The following is a 20,222-nucleotide window of genomic DNA, read 5'->3' on the forward strand; positions in this document are numbered from 1 at the left end:
AGATGTATTAGTTATATTGTATTAACATGTTCTACTGTACATTAGAATAAGTTCTGAAATGCAGCTTTAAATTAAATAAAGGACTCTTTGGAGGAGAGGACACGTTGTCTGACCTACCATCTGGCTGAAAGCCCTCTACTAAACAGAGAGCTTACAGCCATTCCACCATTCGTTCTACTAGCATCGTCAAGCGATGCCTCCCCGACAATTAAGCCTTTCTCGGGCCAGGAAAGTGCTCTGATGAATGCTCCTCAGTCTGTTTGACACATCTGTCAAATATAGTTTGTGTTTTGTTAACTGCATAACCACTCCAAGTCCTCACCTCAAGGATCCCACATAGCTGTGACATTACCAGTCTTCTATTGGCTCTGGTTTTGACGTCACAGCTTGGGTCAGTCATCTGGCTTTGAGTTACAAGGCCCATAAAGAAAGAAATGGCCGGTGAAATCGGAATACTTTGTTCTCTTTCTCATTGTAACGGGCTCTGCACACACGCCATTTTAGAAAGAACTTGGGCCCGTTCCCTATAGGTGTTTCCGATGATACCATTGAAGGCTATATTCTATTCTGGTCAAATAGAGTCTATTGTGCATGTTGGCTCACTGGAAACACTCTGCTACACAGTGGGTCTCAAAGTATCCTTGAGTGGGTTCCAAATGGCCCTGTACAAGTGGAACCAAACAGGTCCATAATGGCCTTAAGTAGTATCATCGGTAACTGTGATGGAAGTAGGGAAGGGGCCCGGAAGTTATTCTGTATGCATAGAGCCCATTGTACATTCATTGCCTGCTCCCTGTGTCTAAGCTGGTCCATTGACTGTAACATAACAGCCTCTAGTGGCAAAAAACACACAATGCAAGGAAACTTAAAACTTGACTCAAACCCTAGGTCTAGTGTTTTACTGTATAGAGATATATGTAAATGGAATTTTAATTGACTCATTAAAAAAAAACAATAACAAAACTGAATATACATTTCAGAGCTTTCTTAAAAAGAAATAAACTAAACCAATCTGTCTTTGCCATCTAGCTTACCTTTACTGTAAATCCCTTATCAGTTTGCCTTTTAACAAAGCTAATCCTCAAAAGTCAAATGAATAGATTAGTAAGGACCTTATATGGTATGAAGGTGAATACTGGGAAAATACTTAGCTATCGAGACACAGAACATTCTAATTGTCTCTGGTGTTAAATGAAGGAAAGGATGAAGGAATGCCTCACTGCCACCAGGCACCAGGAAATACGACAAAATAGACAGCCAGAGTCATTTTGCACGACAAGCATTCAGCCAACAGACTGCATGGTTACTCCTGGTTAAACAAAGAATATACAAATAATGTAAGAGTCAAAAGTGATAGGGGCTCGACATCACAAAGGATTCCCCATTGTCCAATGGGGAAACCAAAACGGTGGGGGTAAGAAAGTTTACGGACAGAGAGGCCGACACTGTTTCCAGGGTGCCCACAGTGCAAGAGTTACAGTATCCTACAAGCTGTCAAAGACCATACTCAACACCACCAACTAATAAACATGCAGAAACTTCTGCCCATCTTTCTGTAATGGAACACTTCTGTTCTCATTTAAACTATGACTAATACCTCCTGTCAGCTCCAGTAATAATATTACAAATGACGGAGGGATGGTCTCAGAGAGAGAGAGAGAGATTGAGACTGGGGCCCACACTGGCATGCTGTTGACGGGGGGTGTGGTGGCAGGCAGGGGTGCTAGGGAATGATCGATGGTCTGTCAACAGAGAGTTGAAGTGCCGGGTGGGGGGGATGAATGACCTGTTGAGAAGCCCCTGGGGGATGGAGCTGTAAAGGCAGCTCGATGCTGAGTGACAGGAAGTCTTATGAAGAGAGATGAAATCTCGTATTCACAAACCACCTCCAGAGAGAAGTGGCCAGGAGGACCGGCTGTTTTATTACATTTTATAACTGAGGGGTGGGGGAGGCAGTCGTGGTGGTGGGGGGAGGCCTAGCGGGCTCCCACAATAACGGTTGCCTCTGCCTCATGCTGTGACAGTTGGAGGAGCTGAGTGGGCCTCTTGGTGAGTCTTGTGAGCGCTGCGTCATCTCCAGATGGCGATCGGCGCCACCAGCGAAAAAACAGTGTCTGCGTGCGTGCTCACTGAGATTACAGACTCGGCCCTCTTCACCTTTGCAACCATAGCAACGCGGAGCACGACGCCCTGCTGTGGATGCTGTCCTGAGGGGAGGGGGAAGCTCGCTTTTATGACATCCAGGCTGCTCTAGATGTCCTTTATTACCTGCTGACTTATGGCTGAGTGGGCAGTAATTGCGCATCTTGCATTTTATTTATTTATTAATAGGGTTTGGTATTGTGTGGTAGGCATATTGCAAGGGTATACAAAAGCTTTGTGTGTTTTTCTCACAAATGAGAATTCTTTATAAAGAATCTTCCTGGGAGCTGTATACAATTCAGTGTGCGAACATCCCTTCCTTTTACATTGCACGTATTTTTTGACCAGCACCTGTAGAATTTCTGGAGATATGCGTGCTTCCTGTCGTATCCTTTCTCACAAATGAGACCTTGCTTATACAGGGCTGATTGTGGTTATCTGTACAAAATGATTTAAGCACAAAATGCAAATCCCACTGCCACTGGCCTCACCTATGCTAATCATGGTATTATAAGATTCATATAAGGTAACGGCAAAGGCCGGTAATCTCTAATGTTGGCACTGGCAGTATGCAATCGAGTCTGTAATATATAAGACACTATAGGCAAGCTTCAATATGCAGCCATAAACTTGACATATTGCTGTTTGCTTGGCACAAGAGCTCTCAATTAGATTTCCATGAGGACACACTATTAAACCTCACTGCTCTTGCTGTCCTCGGACTGCTCTTCAAGTTGGGACAGCCTGGTTTAGTTGAGCTCTGGACCCTGAACGCCATGCACCCAATCAGCCAAGATGGAACATTAGACTAATACCTGGGAACTGGGCCAGACGACCTTATACGGGATCACTGCACACACATCTGGAGTATGTTTCAATAGTGAATACAGGTGTGTGTGTGTGTGTGTGTGTGTGTGTGTGTGTGTGTGTGTGTGTTGCATTCCTTGTGCATGTGCGCAACAGCATGCATGTTTGCACATTAGGCATGTCCCGACTTTTATCGCTTCCGATCCGATCCCAATACCCATTTCTGTGTTAGCCGATACCGATACCAGTGTATTGATCTCATGTTGTGTTTATAGCTATCTAGCTATATATCTCGTATTGTGTTTATAGCAGACTCCTCACTCAAATGTGCACTTGCAGTTTGGGCAACTCCAAAGCAAACTCCACATGCCCCAACATTGTATTCACCTGCCATAGTGTCAACCCCTTACCCCTGTGTCGGATCTGTGGTTATAGACTGGCATATTCACCGATACCGATATGAACCCATATGACAAATAAGGGCCGATCCGATACAGTATCGGGACATGTGTGTTTGTACATGTGTGTGTGCACACGTGTGTTTCTACAAGGCTAAAGTAGTGAGTCCTTTTGCATTATAATCCATCATGACTCACAATGTTTACCTCAGTCATGCACCCAGGGTGATTTATCATCCCCTTTGAACTGTCGGAGCAACACTGTGTGATCCACAGCCAATGTGAAGGATGACGATGAATGTTTGATACAGCAGGCCTTGGCTGTAAACTAAAGCAGGCACCTTTAGTCTAGCAAAGCCATAAGAAGGATCTATCAAACAAAACAAACGTTTGTGAGTCATCATTGTGTAAAGCATTTTAAAAGAGGGACAGGAGGCCACTAAGTAAATTCAGCTTCAAACTAGTACATGCAATATTCAGCTGTCAATGCAATGCAATGGACACATAAGCCTATAATTCAAATAATCACAAAACTAAATTAACAGAACTGCTTCTAAGGTCTGGCGTTAACCCCCAGAGAAATAGCCTGCATAGCTTTGCAGTTTACACACCACATCTTTCCCCTAGAAGGAATTGGAGCTTTCTCTGACTCCAGCAGATGGGCACTTATGTAGGACACTCTGCAAAGCTTGAATATGAGCTGTCAATACTGAAGGCAGTGAAAGGGAAAAATTGATTTCTTTGCATATGGTCAACTGAAAGTCGGATATCTAAAAGTACCAAATGTACAATACTAATAGCTTAAGAGAGACAAGGAGGTGTACTGTTTAATGAAGGAACCACTGTTTGTTTGAAACTATCTGAGAGATAAGAATAGCAGCCAACTTAATTATTGATGATCAATTAAACATCATAGTCGATAGAATTATCAACCAATGAGTTTGTGAGGCAACATCTAGTGAATAGACAGAAGACTTAACAGTTATATCAGATGGTGTGTTATGACAAGTTTAATGTCAAACCTGCACGAAGCTATTCGTTTTGTCATTAGCTGTCACCATGAGCATGTCTGCATCAGTGACCTTGCACTGACACATTCTGACATTGTTTGATTGGACCAAACAATGGGAGGCCTTAAGGTTTGCCCTCTGTTTGCTGTACACAAAAAATGATACAGGCCACCTTGTATGGTATCCCGCACCACTGGTCACTATGCTTAAAATGTCATTCTATTTCTGGCAGTCACATAGCAATTTACTTTAATTGATTAATTACCGGTAAGCAAGGCTTCCAGCCTTGCCATTAGCAGTAAAGGATAAAGAGAAATAAGTACTGTTTGGCTGCCAGGTAGCACAATCTGTGGCAGACAATAGAGTGCTAACAGACACAGTGCACAGTGAAAATGAATCGACTGTCTCAAAGAAAAAAGAAAACGCAGTCCAGCACAGTCTCTCTAGGACTCATCAAACTATGATGCAGTAAAATGGATTAACAGCTAGTGATATTTTCAGCAAAAAGTATTATTTCTACCAGTTTTAACAGAACAGTTTGTAAACCGCTATTCCTCCGCTAACTGTAAAGGATTTAGAAATATAGGCAGATATTACAGATATAATAGACAAAATATAATATCATAGTATACTTGTAAATACAAGCAATATGTTAATTCAAACACTTTTGGAACTAGTCTCAATATCACCAGTGGAAAAAGGCAATTTGATGCTCCAGCACAATATCTCCAGTGGCAAAAGGCAATTTGATGCTCCAGCACTGGAGGGCGTCACGGCTAAAGGTGACCTCAAGGTGAGCAGTGTATGCATGCCGAATAACTATATGCCACCAAAGAACTGAGCCATCTGGGATTGTCATTCACTCTTAAGTGATTGATCAGGTCAACTGCATGTCATCCTCCAAGAAATAAAGCATTATAGTTGAAGGAAAAAGTTATATAGCAGGATAATAGCTGAGACTATAAGTGAACTGACCATCACTGACCAACACTAAACGGTGTGACTAGCGCAGTTGTGTCATTGTTTTCAGCACCTGCAGTATCACATGGCGTCTATGTTGACAGCATTATCACTTGGCTCTCATCGTGACAAACATCAATTATTCAGAATGACGACTAAGCGATGGCGGCATGTCTTCTCACTGCCACCTTTCATAAAGAACAGGCCAGAGAAAGGTACCGTGCTTATGACTTCGCTATATAAATGTAATCGGTAAACCTTTACTAACAGAATTCATCTCATACACTGAAGTATGTCAGCACAAAAGTAGGGAAAGGAGGCTGAAAAACAGCCCAAAAGACACGCACATCTATAACCTAATAGGCTGGGCACCGGATCAAAAACAGTGATATAGTTCAAGGATAAAAGAGTCCGCACACCAATTTCTGCTCCCACATCTTTTACTTCAAGTGGTTGAAGTACCACTTGAAGTAAAAGATATATCTGGGAGCAGAAACTGGTGTGTGGAACTAGCACAAAAGGGCCCAAAGCTTTACCAGCTGAACATAATAAACTGTCATATTTTATATAGACGACAATAACTGTAACTCCTCAAATATAAAGGATCATACAATGAGATATTTCCTTGTCAAAATGCACTAAAGTGAACCTCCCTTTCTCAAGGTAAAGTCAACCTTACAGTGTTAAAATGGCAGGCTAGGCAAACATGATTTTGATTTTTGCACTTACAAGGACAAACCATGTGGACTGAAGCATGGACAGATAACAGGGCGATTTCAGCACCATGGACAGTGGAAAGCTCAAGAGAGCATATAGCCTACGACCCAAAGGGGCTGTTAGGTGCTAGGTTATCTCTCAAGACAGTTTAGCAGCTTCTCAAACGAAAATAATAATAAATAATAATATATTTTTGCCAATGGTTTTCCAGACTGGGTTCTGGGCAGCAACACTAACTATTTAAATAGGCCTACACATTAATCACAGATCGTGAAAAGTGAGATCAACATAATTCCAGACAGAATATGATGCCTTAATTTGAGCTTTGAAGCTTGTGCATTGGACAAAAGACAGACAGACATCGATTACATCAGGTTTTACACGCACAATCTATAATTGAATTTTTATAGTGTAAAATTCCCCCCTGAATTGAATTCACACACTGTGTAACTATAGGCCTATATACTGCACTTCGGACATTTTGCTCAGGAATAGGGATCGACGAAAGAAAGAAAATATATGCTACACTATTATAACGATGAAATGACGGCATTTGGCAATGTTGGCATGCATGGATGAACAGTGTTGAATTCAACCGTGATCAAATATTAAAAACATTCTCAAACTTTCTCGAGCTTCCCGTAATGCTGAAGTTTGCGCTGTTGTGCTTCGATCCGTATAGCCTAAGCCTACTGTGTCTCGATCCAGCTGCTACTTATTGAATGTAGCCTATAAACCATTGTAAACGTGTTCGAAAGGAAAGTCAAGGCCCCATAATAAGTGACAAGAAGTTAAACTATCTTGTAAAATAAAGGGCTAGATAAGTATAGCTTACATCCTCGTCGTCTTTCGCGTTTTTCTTTCGGCAGTGAGGCCCCGGGCCGTCGACGGGGGTCTGGGGGGTCTTCCCTGTGTTCTCCTCGTCTGGAACCTGTCCACCGAGGAGGTGGCTGGCCTCAGGTGGGTGCGGGAAGGAATTGTTCGTGTTAATCTTCCCGGTGAATCTCTGATATAGTGAAGCCATAAGTCCAATCCGCGAGACAACCACTACAGCATGTCACAGCAGAACAAACAGTGGTCTCGTCTGAAGAGATTTTAGACTATAGAGGGGGGTTTGTTTTCTGGATAGCTGAGAACCGATGGCGGACGTAGGCTATAGCCTACACACTCCCCCCCCCCGGGATATAGAGCACAGAGATGAAGAGACAGTCAAATAAGCAAATAGCTCACAACCTGCAATAGAAAGCAGACATAAAAATAAATATTTTATGTCGATGTATTTGCTTTGTCCGGGCGCACAAAAGAAGCGGCGGGCTCCTACATAGGCTATAGATGTCAATAGTTGTTCTGTATTCACAGCACGTTGTTCCTCTTCTTCAGTTCCCTGATGCCAGCCAGCCTCCTCACAACGAGATAGCAGCCAGATGCTGCTGCGAGTTTCCAATCAGACATTTGATCGTCCAGACAGTGGATGGATAGTGCGTGGTCCACACACAAAAGTAAAAGATAATATTTCAACACTGTCAGCTCTGTATTTGGCGACGGGTTGGTTGTAGTATTGTGTGTATGAAGAGTGTGAAGGGCGCTGGGAGAGCCAGTGGCACTCTCTGCAGACGCGCTCTGCATGAGAAGTGACCGACCAGGCAGCGGGCTGAAAACGGCAAAGGGATGGAGTCTAGTCTAGTCTAGATACGGCCCCCCTGAAGAATACACCACAGCAGAACGCCCCCAATGTTAAAAAAAAACACGAATAAACATTAGACACACGAATATGTTAATGCATTCATGAAGCAGGGCGTGTAATTTTTTGTTCAAATATTTGCACAATAAGGTCCAGGTATACGGAACTCGAGTGCCCCTCGGTGGCGCTTTGTGCTAGGACACTCTTTCTATATAGGCACATGTTCAATATCATAGGGCAGGCAGTTACAGCCCCTTGGGTGAGTGAGTAAAAGGAAAAGAAAAAGGTCTGTTCCCAAAGTTAAAACTACACTATATTGCATGGTTATTATAGCCTATCATATCAAGTCAATTGCTTCATTTTCAAACTAGGAACTTGCATGTATTTTAACCTTGTATATTAATACGGATCATACAGTCAACAATTCACACCCCTTCTTCAAACCATTATAGCTTTCAAATTCAGCCATCAAGCCTGATGGGCATGCACGCCAGTTACAATATATATCACATGCTGCTTGCATGGGTTCAAACCTGATCCTTGTATCTACCCTCTTTCTGCCTATAATAGTGCAGGGGCCAATACTGATATTTTCACAAATTTTCACAATACTATGGGCCCTATATGATTCCCATCCCTGTACACTACCCATCTAAAATAAATATCTGAATCCCAAAAATTATAATTGTCCAGTTCAAGTAATTTGCTCACAAAGACAGTGAAAGACTAATGCAATGCAGGTCTCTGTTAAATGATTGGTTTATGTCTGCAGGCAACATGCAGGCTCTTGAGCAGATTAGTGGAACCTCTTCTGTCACTGTCACACATGCATGCCACAGGAGAACACACCATGGCCTAACTGTGACGGCTAAAGCCACTAACATTTGGGCCATGCTGCATTTTTAGCAAATGGGTCATCTTCACACAAGAGCACTTTTTCAAAGTAGAGCTATAACTTCGCGTTTGCAAGTTTCACTTTTTTGTGTTTTTATCAACTGCCATTTCATTTCAGTCACACATTTTGCCAAAAGTAATTACTGCATGGGTTCCGAGTCCCGACTACAATGGCTAAAAAGCTGCGGATATTTTTTATCACCTGGGAACAATGTCTTTAAATAAATGTCTCCATGCGGTGAGTCTCTATGTCCACAAGAATGGTTGAAGGCTCATTGATTCGTAGCTTAGTAAAAAAGGTATAACCCCATATGCCTCTAGAATACTGAACATTGATTTCAAAGGCCGTTGATGCCTTCACGAAAAGCTGGGACAGTGGACAATTTATATCTTTTCCTGTCTTCAATTTTAATCAATTGGTTTTCCTTTGGCCTTGAATCTCTTTCATGCATTTTAGTGTTGTCCCCAGGCTTTGTAACAACATACAGGTCCTCTCAAGTAATTAGAATATTTTGTAAATGTTCAAAGTGAAACTTTCATATGGCCTCAAACATATTTAAAACCTTTTTTTGTTTTAATCTTGATGATTATGGCATACAACTCATGAAAATCAAAAAATCCAATCTCAATGAATTTGAATATTTTACTTTTTAAACGAGAAATGTTGACCACCAGTATATTAATGTATGCAGTTAATACTTGGTCTGGGCTACCTTTGAACAAATTATTTCATCAATGGGGCGTGGCATGGAGGTGATCAGCCTGTGGCACAAAGCAAAGCCAAAGTTTGCTTTGATAACAGCCGTAAATTAATTTGTATTGTTCAGTCATGAGCTGTACACCATAATCATCAAGAATAAAACAAAAATAGGTTTTAAATACTTGCACAATGAATTGAGAACATATGAAAGTTTCACAAACTTTTACAAAATATTCAAATTTCTTGAGATGGACCTGTATGCATATAGTTTCATTACAGATTCACGTTGGCATGAACAGAGCACTCCCTAGGAATCAAGCCCGTCATAGTGACCTCGTTCTTTCCACGGTGTGTTGCTCTTAATGCTGTCATTGTTTGTTTCTCTTGTTCATAAATGCCTTTCCATGGGTCCACTCCAGCATGCCCCTGGGGAAATAGGTTGGGCTCCCTTAATACCCCTCTCAGTCTTTCTGATGGATGTCTTCCAATCTCCCTCACCTTGTTGGGCAGCCATTGTAAACATGCCTGCCTGCTGTAACACTCCCGAGGTCCCACAGGACTACTGTATGCTCCCCTATCAACTACTCACAGATGCCCAAGTGGACTGGAGGCACATTACAGCTTTTCCACCACTCACAAACAACACAGCAGGCAACAAAGCCTTGTGTTTAGGAGGAAAATTGCCTTGGTTACTGACGAGTAGAAGTACTGTACTGGCTGCACTCAAGACTAATGGTACCGCTTCAGACTTACGAGAGAAGTGCATAACAATGTTAGTAATTACATCTAATCATATAGCTGCTCATGCTGTATAGTTAACTACTAGTGTAGCCAGATAATAACTCACCCATGTTAATGTAGAATAAAGTTATCCTTCTAATTTGTCATTCATAATCTTGGTCAGTGCACTTTACTTGAGGCACACAGTGAGTAGTATTTATATTATACAGTATGCCTTGTGAGTGCATTCTAATCGTATGAGAGCATATAACATCATTCATTTTATTATACATTATGACTGTGAAGACACATTTTACAGCTAAGGTTCCTCCTGGGTGAATTCACTAACAGAAGTTTCATTATAGTGCCAAGAGCAATATAATGAGTGTGCCTTCCTATATCGTAGCCTACAGTGAGAAGGAAGGATGTTTATTTTACCCTCTGCGCTGACTGTAAGTCTATAACTGATCCACAGTATGCTATAGAGCAGTAGTTTGCAACCCTTTTCATATCAAGGCCCATCATTTATTCTGCATTTGAGCCACGGACCACCATCTGATGTTATGGACCCAAAACTAAAGAATATTTTGTTTACAATTCCATGCTTTTGGCAAACGTTGATCAAAATAGCAATTCTTCTACATTGTCTAATTGTGTAGACTTCTTGTAAATTAAGTAATGCAGATGTTTAACAATAATATAACTCTTGAGTGTATAATGGAACCAAATGGAGCCTCATTTTACACTCTCACTCTCACGAGTTAAAGATATCCAAGGGTCCATTTGGTTACCAACTCTGCATCATTTAGCTGGGGACCACCTGGAACCCCCTCAAGGCCCACTGGTGGTCCCCGGACCACTGGTTGAAAACCACTGCTATACTACTACTGTGAGTTTGCCTACAGCTAAAATAAATCACATTGGTATTTACAGTAAAATGTCACGAAGCAATTATGATATCAGTCTTATGAGCAAGGAAGACTACTCTCAAATAGCCATTATCGCGGAAACATATAAAATTATCATTAAATTGATTTTAATTTCATATAGGCATTCCTTACTGTGTACAGAAAACACATAGTTCATAGCTACTGTACTATGCAATTATGTTTTTGTTTAGTTTTTAAGGGAAATTGTATTTTCTTAGGGACATACCTACATCATGGTTTGATGAGTGTAGATTGATATTTCCGCAGCTGTTTCTGAAATTATGAGATAACAGCCTGTGTCTATACTGTATACATGCATATAATAGAATTGATTTAGTTACAGGCCATGTTTTTGTAACCCTTTTCTTTTGGCTTTAGCAGGGCACTAATGATTTCCCGTGATGCTGAGCTATAAGTCAGCCAGCAACATGTTTTCTTATCGGTGCGATAGCTGTGTTGAATGATATGCTCTGGCTTTAGGCAAGGCATGGTCAAATGCATTTTTACTATGAGAGAACTCCCAAGATAGTCTTCTATGTAAGATATATTTGATTAATCTTCAATTCCCTGAAATTGTACATGCAGTAAATTGTGTGTGGTAACATTTTGTCTAAGAATTATGATATCTACTCTTCCAAGAGGAATGTATAAAGTTGAATACTCTTTTTCCAAGCATGGAACATGCTGTCAAAGCAGAGAATCCTTATTTTGTTGTGAATGTGGTGAAAAGGGGGTTGAGCTACATCATGTATTTATTTAAAATGAAGAATATTTCATAATTTTCTTTTAGATAACCTATTCCTAAATGGCATCCCACATCCGCAATCCCCCCAAGATGTAAAACCATAAATATAAATTGTAATAAAGTCCTATAATCATCTTGCCAGTAAAAGACCCTCATAAAACACCCTTTAGCCCCCATGAGCTCCTTATCCATTACTATACTTGAAGAAAAAACTTTTAAGCAGAAAAACGTTTGCGAGAACATTTGCAATAGATTCTTTTCTACCCGTGTTACAACATTAGATTGGAAGCTTCGGGATAAAAAATAGGCATAGAAACACCTCGCTCTGTCAGTGTTTATCAAAATGTAATTATACTTCACTGAAGGCCAAACTTAATAGGACTGTGTAGAGGAATACATTCTTTATCATTGAATTATACCCCAACGCTCCGTTACGACACTTTGCTCATTCCAGGCCATGTAACGATGCAGAATTCAATTAGAATGTGCTGCAAGTCAAAGCACTGCACAATCGCAGACTCTCCACAAATCATAGAAGTGGTCATGATATATGCTTACATTTAGGCACTGCACCACACGTGTATGTACAGTATATGTTGGTGAATGTGATGGGACTATATCAATGTTTAACATGGTTTATAGCATGTATTATGTCTCAAAATAATGTTAAATTAGCATATACCGTGTATTCACATGTATGTCAGCATCTCAGGAAGTGCTCATTTTCAGTGAATGCTCTATATTTCTGTAGAATGCAGCTCTGCAATTGCTACTACAGCAGCTGGAGCAGCCTGTCAAATGTAACATGATATCATGCTGAGCATGTAAGTAGTAGTGAACCTTTGCATTACAGTGCATTAGAGAGGAGTGAAAGCCACGTGTTAAGCCCACATTGAAATTGCAGCACATGAATCACTGAATAAATGGGGTTTAATGCTAGCCGATTTGGAAGACTTGAATGGCTGGGTCTGACTGAAAGAGGGGACTACAGCTGCCTCGGGTTTGTGACAACACAGATAATCATGATGATGAGGAGGAGGAGGAGGAGGAAGAGGGAGATAAGGCAGAGAGAGTGAGAGTAACAGAAATGGAGCCACCGAATAAAAAAACTTGTGACTGAATTTCATCACCTTGTGTGTTTGTGTTTATATGGGTGCATGCAAGCATTAGCACAAATGTGTGGTAATAGCCTGCACATTGTACAGCACAAACTGCCCTGTCCCTTACACTCTCCTGTATTTGGTTTTGAGTGTCACACCAGTGTCGTTTTTGTCGACGTAAACAAAGACCAAAAATGTACGTCGACTACCTTTTATCACTGACGAAAACTAAATGAAAACTAAGCTATGATGACTAAAACTATAAGACTACTGACAATTTCGTTAACAGATAAAAACTAGACTAAAATATTAAGAAGGGACTATAGTGGACAAGAGAGCCAGTATAAGTCATTTTACACTTGGTTGCATGTTGAAAATAGCCGATCTACAAGCTCACAAAAACAGTCATTACAGTCGTCAAAGCCCGCCAAAATAAATTTTAGTCGACTAAATAAACTGTAGATTTAGTCGACTAAAACTAGACTTACACTAAAACATTCCAGGTGACTAAAATGTGATTAAACGAAATAAAAACTGTTCAAGAAACTAGGACTGAAACAAAAAAATTGCTGCCAAAAACAACACTGTTTCACACTGAAGTCCATTATCATTTACACCTCCGTATGCCTCTGCATTATTGCATCTCCCTTAATAAAAACGAGACCTTATATTAACACTGAGAATTGTCCCATTAGCACCATCCGTTAGCTTTCCATCATTTGTTCTTCTGTTAGAGAGCCACTGGTTTGCGCAAAGGCGTATTTTGTAATAATGCCACCACCACGCATACAGACAGGTCAACCTATCCTCTCTGCATTAATAGTAGCATTAATAGCCAGAGCATGGCAGAAATTTGTCTTCAACAATTTCCACAAGACCACAACCCTCCATGACAAAATTACATTATGACCACTTCAGAGCCAGAGTTGAGATATCATTAGCCAATCTCAGAGCTAGCCGTCACTGAATGAATGAGATCACCTCGATGGTGGCATACATGGGATTTCCTAGCTCTAAAATGTAAAAACAATTATTACAAATCTGTCACCCAAACCGCAACATTCTCTGAATCTGAATACCTCACGCACATCACATATACTGTAACTCTGTGCACGTAACTTTTCCTCATGGTGACGACATCCAGTTGGTCTGACAAATAATGACAAAGAGGCAGTTAACCAACATCTACTACATCTTAACTATCCATTGCAATACAGCACTTAAAAGAAAATTAAACAGCCATACGTCCATCAAGACTGTCAGAAGGAAAGTCATACCTGTCCCCCTCTGCTCCAATGGCTGTCCTGTTGCTCTCAGAGAGAGCCAGCGGTCTTTTGTGTCTGTCAGCAGTGAGAGACTCAACCATAAACACAGACATTCCCCTGCCCGCACCGTGCCATGCATGCTAAAAAGGCCCCTTTACCCTTCTGGAAGGAGTGCTGGTGTCTATCTTCAGCTGGGTGGCTACGATAGAGACAGACATGTTGAAAAGTACCACTGGCTTCTTCCCCCGCTTTCTTTCAGACACGCCACGCCACGCCACTGCTCTGTGCTCACACCTTGTGCGCCGTGAAGTTGGGGTGCTGCTGGAGGTAGCCTATCTGAAGGGGGGGGGGGGGGGGGGACGCCGCCTTCAGGAGGGGAGAGTGCAGCCCAGGGGTCTGAAGAGGCCGGGCCAGAATGTCCCTCTCCTCATTGGGTTGAATCAATCACACAGACGGCAGCATCGCCTCCGAGGGGGGTGGGTGGGTGGATGGGTGGCGAGGTAACGTGCAACTCCTCTGCACCGGCTGCTCCAAACACTACTTATCTCTCTCCTCCCATGCTCCCTCCCTCCTCCTCTAGATCCCTGACACTCTGACTCACCCCCTCGCTCTCTCTCACGGACACTCAAACTCTCTGAGCATCACTCCAGTCCCCCACTCTGCAAGGACCTCTCCCAGAAAATGTGTAGGGTTCAATATACTGTAGAGTGAGTAGATTTATGAGACTGCATGGGATGTGATGCACGAACACACACACACACACACACACACACACACGCACACACGCACACACTTGAATTTATGTGTTTACCTTGTACATAACTGCAAACACACAAGCTCAAGCTTGGCGCACACACGCAAGCACATGCACGTACACAAATACACACACTTTAATTTATGAGTTTACCTTGTGTATATATATACGTTTACACACCAGCACACACTCAGTTCGTGCGCATACACCAGGTGTGGCATAGTATGTGAAAGTGCATGCATGCATGCAGCTGTAATCCATAGCTGTGTCAGTTGTTGTGTGTGTAATTGTGTATTAAGGTGAGACACCCCAGGTGAAATCATGATTTTTTTTTTTATTTTTTTTTTGCTATTTTGCTTCCTAAACATGTTTTCTTTCAAACTAAAGCAAAATACACATTAAAAATACAGATTTAGATGTTTAGTTGGATAGTTTATTTTAGCCAATGACAGCTCGTTTTTCGGGGTGAAAAGCCACCATCTCTATTTTCATGATTGGTTGTTGGTACAAAGGAAGTGACCATATTTGGATCAGACCACAGTCAGCTTGAGGTCCAGACCTTTCCAATGATATATGCCATTATATGTTGTTGCCAAGGTTTGGATGAGATATTTTGTCTCAAAATAGTGGCTTCAAATAAAACGTTTTGGAATTTTACAATACAAATCTTTAAAGGCCGTTTTCTCAAAATGAGTTTTCCTCATACTTGGGACAAAGAATCTCCACTTCAGTTGAACTCACATACACGAAACTTTCCAGTCTTATTCCTAACTATATTCCGCAGACATTTACACATGGATTTGTTGATATATCATTCACAGCCTGATTTACATCACATTTTATACCAAAAAAATGCCGAAAATTGGGTTTTTTATGCCTGTTGACACTATTTTCTGATTTGTGGAGTGATAATTAGAGATATCAAAAATCCCATGTGTAATTTTCTTTGTCTCTAATGTGTCAACAAAATGAAATGATAATTTTGAACCTGGCTTTATCCGATCTTCAGATTTATCGTCCCGAAATGTATGCAAATTAGCGCATATAATGCCTAATTTGCATATTTAAACATATAATTTCAGAAAACTTGTAATACAAAAAATCTTAGTTTTAATATAAGTAATCAACTGGAGAAGTTTCATTGTGATAGCTATTATTTAACTTTTTTTCCCTATTCACCTGGGGTGTCTCGCCTTAAAGAACTGGATCGATTTGATCTTCCCAGTTAGGTTGTGATTAAGTACAGGTGATATTTATGCATCTTGTCTCCTGCATCATAAAATATAGCCTCCACATCCATCTACTCCTGTCACAAGCCAGGCTAGTGCTTTATTTATGTAGCATTTGTTCCTTGTGTATATTGAATCGAAAAGGAGGGGGGGGGGGGGGTTTGCAATGAAATGGGTTTAGTAAGATTAGGACTAATTAAAAAACCCTTTTTCACTTCTCTCCACTTCCTGTAGTGACCTAATCAATTCAGTTTGATTATGACAAAGGGCAGAGCCAAGAAGGGAAATACCTTTGGATAATGAGCGATATAACGAAGCATTCACAACTCATTAATTACTGTACGAAGAGTGCATGCCAACTCCGGGAGAAGTGAATCACAATCACAAGGCTACCCACAATTAATTTTCCAGTCAAGATGGAACTGAATCATGGCTGGCATAATGCTGCCCTCTAACACTGATTGGACACACCAGTTGGATCGAGATGCTGAGTGTGAACCCTCGACATGTGAACATTACTAAGGCAGGATCATATCTTGGAACAGCAGCTTACGACTCCCTGCATGCTGTCTAATCTAACATGCACACAGCATTGACCATTTTAAAACTATAACCTTGCCAAATATCCAGCAGAACAATGCATATTCAAGAGGGAGGCCAGGCCCACATTCCTATTTTATGAACAGGAGTTTCATTTTGTAGTACACTGAGGTAGTAACTGGTTTGTGGTTCCACAGTGCCTCATAAATACTAATAAAATTGTATGAATTTCATTTCCAACGTGACTCATAGGACCTATAAAATGAGAGTTTTCTCGTGGGACTACTTTAACGCAAATTGTTAGAGACTGGATGATATATACACCACTGATTTATCAGGACAACAAAAGGAGGACAATAAAATAGAGTTATGGAAGTTATTATGACATTACTTAGCAATAGGTTTACAACATCAAACGATGCAGAATAGTCACTAGGAACAGGGATATATCTCTTCCTCCACATAAATCATGCTAATCAGTCCAAAAGTATTTCAATTACATTAACCCACATTGGACATGTCATTATAGGAGATAATTCTCAAAGATCTCACTTGGTCCGTCATAGGCCGGTTTAACACAGCAGAAATAGCTGCTAGAAATATCTACAAGTTCACAATGTGTTGCGATGCGACGCCTAGTGCGCTTGTAAATCGGCAATTTTATTTGTGCGACACCATCGTACAACAAAGTTTAATTCTGTTTAAGGTATACTATAGGCATTGAATATAGAGGAGAGCTAAAGTTCAAGCTGTATTTTGCATGCACCCCACAAGAGATAACTTCCTTCTGGGAGAGAAGGAATGGGAATTGCCACAGGGTTGAATAAAGATATTTTGAGTTACTGTAAGTGTATACGTGATGTGATGGCAGAGCTGACTCCCTATACATGACATTTCCCATGGGGCACTTAAAACATGCTCCTGATTGGTCATCCCCCCATTTTAGCCACATTTACAGCTATGACATATGTCTGTGATTATGAACATCGCAGGCTCATTGTAAGTCACTGTAAGTGCAATTAGTGTAAAAGGTCAATGCCGCACATATATCTGTCATTGCTGACAGAGTATTAACTGCGTGGATTGAGCTTCTTTACATAATTATAAGGCTCAGCCTGTGACAATTTCCTCAGTTTCTGCTGATGGTGCCGATTGCCCCGAGTTGAGATCTCCGCCAGAAACAAAATTATCATGTCATATCAAAATGTAAGGGAATTAGCATATTCATGTTACTATTTCATATGATAAAGACACCAGAGTGAAGTAGACTTGAGAGCCGTAAGGAACCACTGGGAGAACAGAGTTTATTATTTAATTGTAATGTGCTAATTTATTGCCAATTAGGCAAAGGAAAACATTTAAAGGGAGCTGACAATAAATTGTAAGCAAATCATTAAATATTTCCTGCTAAACAGTCATAGTTTGTAGATTACAGCAGATAATTCATCCCCATTTGAGTTTCCATCTGCTAGTAACTTCTTACAGTAACGTTTTGCATTCTAATGCCTGCATAAAATGAGCATATAATGTAAACTCATCTGACACATCCTTGTGGCTCAATTGATATGCTCATAAGAAATACAAGTTGCATGCTTAAAATTATGATTATGATTACTTCTGTATGTCATATTTAACCAAACACAAGGTAGGCAATAAGCCTCTGCTTCAGCCTACAGTACATCTTTTCGGTGTCACCTCTGTTTACGTAAACTAAACTGAAGTATTTAACCATGTTATCGTAAATCACCGAAATAAACTATTCATTCATTCAACACAGAGGAGGAGTGACAGACATTTGAGCCACAGGCTTTCATCCGTGTCTCATACCCTTATGACTTTGTGCACAGTAAAATCATCCAGTAACAAAAGAGCCGTAAGGGACCATAACAGTGATAACACTGAGCTTGCCCCAGCCATGAACATGACCTTCAGCTATATCACAGGTCCTGCCCCTGAATCAGCTCAGAGGCACCATGCACCTCCTGCACGCCTCTCTGGATAAAGTAGGGTTTCCTCCTGATGTACTTGGTATGCTTCTCAGAGCAGCTCTCGGCCTTGAGCTTGGCAAACTTGCAGTGGTTTAATGTTGTGAATAGGAATGAGCCCAATTATATTGGTTGGTGCAGATCATAGGTCTCGGTAACTTACAAACTAGCGGGATACTGACAGTGCACTATTGGGTCATCTTTCACATGTGACACATAGATAGATGTGTCCTGTTCTGTGGGGGACAGCAAAGGAGAGATTAGAGACAAGATGAAGAGGTTGGGAGGTCTTTTAGGTGCCCCAGGGTGCATAGAAGCAGAAACCTGGACAGCTTTCATAAACATGGTTCCCAGCTACAGCAAACATTCCCGGGAGTCTCAAACCTTTAGCAGCACAGCAGTTAGAGGTGACAAATGAGTACAGTCTGAACTGAATGGTGTCGTCTCTCACGGTTGGATATCCCTTGTTTCTCTGTCTCCAATTTCATTACGATGAATAATGTGTTGTTGTTAACTTACCGCTACTGTATAAGTGTGTGTGTGTGTGTGTGTGTGTGTGTGTGTGTGTGTGTGTGTGTGTGTGTGTGTGTGTGTGTGTGTGAGACAGAGAGAGTGTGTTTATGTTGTGCGTCGGTGCGTGAGATCATTCTGCACAGTTTAATGCAATTCAACTAATTTGTACTATGAGCTAATAGTGGGTGTGTATAATGCAATTTTAAGCAGGTGTTTCAGAATACAACCGGTGAACACAGAACAGAAGGCCCACTAGAATAGATGAATACACAATACCTTTGAGCGGAGTTCATCCATACATAAATACAAATAACTTTTTTTGCACAATACTTTTTTTGCACTATACTATACCCAGGGGAGCCTTAACATTCAGCTCACTGTATCCATAAATCATTGAGATCCACTTTGAAACACACCAATAATGGATTAAGACTGTAATCATATGAGCAAAGGGTATAATATCCTAGATGTATAGTATTCAATAAATTAAAGCCCAAATTTGGCCAAAACTGAACATTTGACATTTGCAACCCTTAAAATATGGACTCCAGAAACTCGGAGCATCTTGAATGTTTTACAGTTGGTGAAATATAGATTCACTCTTATCTTCAAGTAACAGACAGCACCTTCAGATAACACTCTGGAAATGCAATTATGCAAATGGTGGTAATGTAGACAACCGGAGGAAGATGTCAGCCTCTTAAGTGACAAGTTGACATCAACAAACGCCATGCCACAGAGCCAACACAATATATGAGACAGTATTCACTGAGTGTGAGATATACTATCCCAGTGTTGGCTGCGGAAGATAGAGATCAAATCCAATGGTTAATCTAGAGGGAACTGTCTAAAATATACTTAAATGATGCCTAATAACCCCCTAAATTACCAGAAAATGTGATGAATCCAACATTCATTTGGCGATTATAAATAAGGAATGGCAGTTCAGCTGAGAGAGACTCGGGGGGGGGGGGGGGGGGTATTAAGATAATAAATACTGACGAGTCAGCAGGACTGAGCAGAATTACAGCTACGGTATAGGCTACAGTAGTCTGCATACATTCAGATAAGAGGACTCCACAGTGAAGTGTTACTTTACTGTAACTCTGAGTCACCCAGGGGTAAGATGAGAC

General features: G+C 41.0%; 1 protein-coding gene across 4 annotated transcripts in view; it reads right to left on the reverse strand.

The window, feature by feature from the left end:
• The window catches only part of LOC308326355 (A-type potassium channel modulatory protein DPP6-like), an 88,019-nt gene that overhangs the window by 57,178 nt on the left and 10,619 nt on the right, over positions 1 to 20,222 (reverse strand). The window contains exon 1 of one of the 4 annotated variants that reach the window (XM_080779172.1): positions 14,227 to 14,311. The exons of 2 other annotated variants lie outside the window; for them this stretch is intronic. In XM_080779172.1, coding sequence (XP_080635298.1) covers positions 14,227 to 14,286 — 60 coding nt within the window. In that variant the 5' untranslated portion in view covers positions 14,287 to 14,311. Of the gene's footprint in view, positions 1 to 6,869; positions 7,549 to 14,226; positions 14,312 to 20,222 lie in introns of those variants that run through there. One more of the 4 variants, XM_080779170.1, reaches the window with a different exon arrangement.

This window comes from Protomyctophum bolini (genome assembly GCF_963924005.1).
Source record: "Protomyctophum bolini genome assembly, chromosome: 12".
NCBI lineage: Eukaryota > Metazoa > Chordata > Actinopteri > Myctophiformes > Myctophidae > Protomyctophum > Protomyctophum bolini.